This window comes from Centroberyx affinis, unplaced genomic scaffold (genome assembly GCF_046629955.1).
Source record: "Centroberyx affinis isolate AG114_WGS23_722 - 3 ecotype Tasmania unplaced genomic scaffold, CSIRO-AGI_Caff_v1 ptg000953l_1, whole genome shotgun sequence".
In the NCBI taxonomy this organism is placed as follows: Eukaryota; Metazoa; Chordata; class Actinopteri; order Beryciformes; family Berycidae; genus Centroberyx; species Centroberyx affinis.
In genome coordinates this window covers 160001-165429 of record NW_027279527.1, presented here as the reverse complement: position 1 = coordinate 165429, position 5429 = coordinate 160001, and the positions used below count along the sequence as shown (strand labels likewise).

At 46.0% G+C, this 5429-nt stretch overlaps 1 protein-coding gene across 1 annotated transcript in view; it reads left to right on the top strand.

Moving 5' to 3' along the window:
* Nucleotides 1–791: 791 nt before the first annotated feature.
* Nucleotides 792–5429, top strand: part of LOC139646189 (pyruvate dehydrogenase (acetyl-transferring) kinase isozyme 2, mitochondrial-like) — a gene marked incomplete at its 5' end in the record, with an annotated part of 7059 nt that continues 2421 nt past the window's right edge. Inside the window, 5 exons of the mRNA XM_071522121.1 lie at nt 792–869; nt 1128–1204; nt 1847–1945; nt 4281–4391; nt 4509–4622. Coding sequence (XP_071378222.1) covers nt 792–869; nt 1128–1204; nt 1847–1945; nt 4281–4391; nt 4509–4622 — 479 coding nt within the window. The remainder of the gene's footprint in view (nt 870–1127; nt 1205–1846; nt 1946–4280; nt 4392–4508; nt 4623–5429) is intronic.

The following is a 5429-nucleotide window of genomic DNA, read 5'->3' as shown; positions in this document are numbered from 1 at the left end:
TTCATTTTGCTGTACAGGTTGTGGAGGTTTGAAAGAAACCCAGCTGCCACACCAGGCTTTTGTCTCGCTAGTAGAGGTCTGCAACCCGACCCGAGACTGTGTGTCGGGTATTGGCCGGGTCGGGCTTGGTTTTTAAATACATAATTTTAAATAAAAAATTAAAAAAGTGCAATGTTTTATGCTCCTCACTTTCTCCTGAAGCTCTGTGTGTGTGTCTCTCTCTCTCTCTCCCTCTCTCTCTCTCACTCTCTCTCTCTCTCTCTCTCTCTGTCTCTCTCTCTCCCTCTCTCTCTCTCACTCTCTCTCTCTCTCTCTCACTCTCTCTCTCTCTCTCTCTCTCTCTCTCTCTCGTGCTGAAAGACGCACAGCGGCTACAGTACCAAAATTGCCTTTTTTCATTTGTGTTTTACTACTTTAGTTTCTGTTTTACAAATGATAAAGGGAAAATCAAGTCCTTTATTTACATGTCAATCATGGCTTTTTTTTCCGAATAATAACGAGCAACTTCGGGTAGAAGAAATATCTGTTTCCATCGCTTTATTTGTTCTTTCATGAATAACGTGTTCAGATTCAGGTCCATCCCTAACTGAGACTCAGAGCTGCTGGGTGTGACACAAAGCACTTATCAGCCGCAGCGTTTACACCGACTGTAAAGTTTTTTATCTTTTTTTTAATCTTTATGTTAGTTTTATCATATCTTTATAGGGAAAAGAATAGAGCTGTTTTTTTCTCATTCACCTTTACCTATCTTCTCTCTCTCTCTCTCTCTCTCTCTCTCTCCCTCTCTCTAGATGCCTTTGAGAGTGCTAAGTTGCTGTGTGAGCAGTATTACCTGGGAGCACCAGAGTTAGAGCTGAGGCAGATGAACGGTGAGACACACCACACACACACACACACACACACACACACACATACATACACACACACACACACACACTCTTCCAGAAAAACCTCTTTTATAGATGATTATTTTTAGCCATACTACAGGGAAATATTGAGCAATTTAGCAAGCCACAAAACACACACAGACTCTTCTAGTCGTTGCTGAGTGTGTGTGTGTGTGTGTGTGTGTGTGTGTGTGTGTGTGTTCCTCTAAAGTGTTGACTTTATGTTTTTCCCTCTCCCAGCCAACAGCATCAGAGAGCCCATCCAGATCTCCTACATCCCCTCCCACCTCTACCACATGATCTTTGAACTCTTCAAGGTAATGTCACTCCCACATACGACCGGCTCGGGTTCAAAAGATAACGGTTGTAGTGAAGTGCAATACTTCAGTAAAAATGTACTTAAGTAAAAGTAAAATTACTGACTTTAAAAAATATTGTAGACAAGGCCTGGAGGAGAGAGAGAGAGAGAGAGGGAGAGGGGAGAGAGAGAGAGAGAGAGAGACAGACAGAGAGGTAGAGAGAAGGAAGAGAGGGGGGGGGGGGGAGGGAGACAGAGAGAGAGAGAGGGCGACAGAGAGAGAGAGAGAGAGAGAGAGAGAGAGAGAGAGACAGAGAGGTAGAGAGAAGGAAGAGAGAGGGGGGGAGAGAGGGAGACAGAGAGAGAGAGAGGGAGAGAGAGAGGGGGAGAGAGAGGGAGAGAGGGTACAAGTACACAAAAAAGCTACTCAATAACAGTAACTGGAGTAAATGTAATTAATTACTTCCACCATTGCAAAATAATAATAATCAATAATAATTCAAACTTTTTCACTATCTGTGGTCAGAGAGGAACCTCCTTCATATGGGAGCTAACTGGCCGATGTCTGATTTTTGATAAAAGGCCAATAAAACCCAATATGTCGGAAAATCTGCAATATTCCGGTCCCACCAGCCTCTAAACCTCTGCCTCCGCTCCGCAGAACGCTATGAGAGCCACCATCGAGAACCACGAGGCCAGCAGGACCCTCCCACCCATCAGAGTCATGGTCGCCCTCGGTGGAGAAGACCTGTCAATCAAGGTGAGTGACGGCTCTGACGGCCAATCACAGCGGTGTTTCAAGCGCAGGGGAAAAGCAACAGGGAATTTTTGCGTCTCTGCCCAGAGATTTTGAGGTTTACAGGTTTGGACGGCAGGTTGGCCTTTGTCCTGTATCCAGAAAGTCCCAGGTTCGATCCCTCATCGACCTAAGTGTCTGAAGTGTCCATGAGCAAGGCACCGAACCCCTACCTGCACCTGCAACCTTTCACCTCCCTGTCGAGGGGAGACAGGCAAAAATATACATTTCCAATTAATTTCAGGAATGTCATGGAATTTTAAGAGGTGTATTCCAGACAGGGAAAGTCAGGGAATTTGATAAATTCTCTGGGAATATGAGGGAATTTTCCAAACAGAATGTATTTTCCCACTAGTTTCACACATGCATGGCATTAGATGGTTTCCAGCCCAAACGGAGTGGAAACAACTTTTAACAAACCAGGAAGGAAGAACATTTTCAGGTCATGGAAGCGCTCTGACTTAGTTGTGGAAAGTCACGGAAAAGTCCTGGAATTTTATGTCAGGGAACCATCATGACCCCCTTCAGGATCCATAGAATATCATAAAAGCTACAAATGGAGCTGAAGAAGAAGGCAATCGACTACTTCCTTTGTCTAGAAGGCAACAGTGGCTATTAAAATCCCAGAATAACTTCCCTCCTTGTCCAGTCCAGGGATCCAAACCGGCAGCCTTATGGCCACAAGCCCACTCCTCTAATCTCTTGGCTCCAGTCGAGTGAAATACCTAAAAATAGTCAAACAAAACCTCCTGACCCTTTAAGCTACAACAATCCTCCCTGTTCTCTCTGGTGCTCAAACAGATTCAAAAGTTCTTGACCAACAGCTTGTTGTGAAGAAAAGGTGTTTGAGTTTATGTTTTAGCCATTTATCTGACACTGACAGAGTAAGACAGACCACGGCCATCTTGGAGGTCCTCAGCTCTGTGAACAGCTGACTGTGTTTCTGTCTCAACAGAATTGAACAGACGGTTAATTTCTGTCTGTTTCTGACTGAACTGATCATTTCATCACTGATCCATCTGATTGATTTAGTGTTTAGATAATGTCAGCTTGTTAGCTAGCTAACCATAGCATCTGCTCAGCTAACCATCACTGTCTTGTTGTTAACACATCTGATTAGCACACTAGCTAACGTAGCTAGTAGCAGCTAGCGTTAGCATGTTGACATTAACATCAGTGTGTTTGCTGGCTAGTTAGCTAGCTAACAGTTTGTTCAGGTTAACTGAGCTGACTCTTCTCAAGCTCCAACTCTTCATGTTTTGGAGTAGAGACTAGGGCTAAAGACAAGACAGTTTACTGTGTCACAGTAACCTACATTTGGAAACAAATCCACCTTATCACACTATTCACTTTTACTGAGAACGTTACTGAATGGATCTACAGCCACACCACAACAAGCTTTTTCAAGAAATGAAAGCCATGGTGAAAGGGTAGGAAGGATTTTTTTTCCACTTAACATGGCGTAGTTTTCACCCTTTGCACAGTTGTTCTCTTTGCCCCAATTCACCTCTGTCTAACTCTGTTAATTAGGTTACGTAAACCCTATAAACCCTTATTATCATCAAAGAATCACAGTCCGCCCAGATACCAGCTCAGTCATTAACGTCATTGGCTCCCAGCACACCGCATATCCATATTTAGCCGGGATTAACTCAGCGCGCTATTGGCTGATATCCCCGACCTTTCCCATAATTGGTGGTGGTGGAAAAACTGAATGTGGCTATTGTGGAGGAGTTGGAGACACATACACACACACACACACACACACACACACACACACACACACACACACACCAACAAACACAGACACACATTTCCACCATTTGAGCTTCTACTCTTGCAGAACAATTGATAGCATTAAGTTAAACCAAATGACGGTACGTTTTAAAGTGGCAGTTTGCAATACTCTCGTTTCCTATCCAGCCTCCATCTTTGTCCCTCAGCCTCACTGTGGTGTTTCTGCACTGCTCTTCTCACAGATCACCTGTCAATCAAACAGTTGTGGGCGGAGCTTGGATTTCCTGTTGATGCAGTTTGAGTTTCTCTTTTGCCATGGTGGCTATCGCTGCTCATGCTAACTACCCAGTTCTTCTTCTTCTGTTGATTCCCAACAAACCGGAAACGTAGAAGGTTGAATCACTGTTGAGTTAGAGTAGTAGGGAACTTACTCTTGATTAACCTTTTCCTCTCTCTCTCTCCCTCTCTCTCTCTCTCTCTCTGTCTCTCTCTCTCCCTCTGTTTCTCTCTCTCTCTCTCTCTCTCTCTCCCTCTCCCTCTCTCTCTCTCTCTCTCTCTGCAGATGAGTGATAGAGGCGGTGGCGTTCCCTTCAGGAAGACAGAGCGTCTGTTCAGCTACATGTACTCCACAGCTCCCCGGCCCTGCATAGGAGACAAGCACAGAGCCCCACTGGTGAGCAGCACACACACACACACACACACACACACACACACACACACACACACACACACACACACACAGTATTGAAAGAGAGCTAACATGTGTGTGTGTGTGTGTGTGTGTGTGCAGGCTGGATTCGGTTACGGTCTGCCCATCTCTCGTCTCTACGCTCGCTACTTCCAGGGCGACTTACAGCTCTACTCCATGGAGGGTTACGGCACTGACGCTGTCATACACATGAAGGTAACACACACACACACACACACACACACACACATACACATACACATACACACACATACGCACACACACACACACACACATACGCACACATACACACCCACACAGTCCGATATGATATTTAGTTATCTTAAGGATGTCCTGATAGTCTGATAAGATAAAGTGCAGCATACGTGACAGTGTAGCCATCACACACACACACACACACACACACAGAGCCTCCTTCACCTTTGACCTGACACACACCAAGTGACACACACATGTAATGGTAAACTATACTACAAATATCTACTCTCTCTCTCCCTCTCTCTCTCTGTCTCTCTCTCTCTCTCTCCCTCTCTCTCTCCCTCTCCCTCTCTCTCTCTCCCCCTCTCTCCCTCTCTCTCTCTCCCTCTCTCTCTCTGTCCCTCTCTCTCTCTCTCTCCCCCCCCTCTCTCTCTCCCTCTCTCTCTATCTCCCCCCCTCTCTCTCTCTCTCTCTCTCTCTCCCTCTCTCTCTCTGTCTCTCTCTCTCTCTCTCTCTCTCCCTCTCTCTCTCCTCTCTCTCTCTCTCTCTCTCTCTCTCTCTCTCCCCCCCTCTCTCTCTCCCTCTCTCTCTCTCTCTCTCTCTCTCTCTCCCCCCCCTCTCTCTCTCTCTCTCTCTCTCTCTCTCCCTCTCTCTCTCTGTCTCTCTCTCTCTCTCTCTCTCCCTCTCTCTCTCCCTCTCTCTCTCTCTCTCTCTCTCTCCCCCCCCCTCTCTCTCCCTCTCTCTCTATCTCCCCCCCCCTCTCTCTCTCTCTCTCTCTCTCCCTCTCTCTCTCTGTCTCTCTCT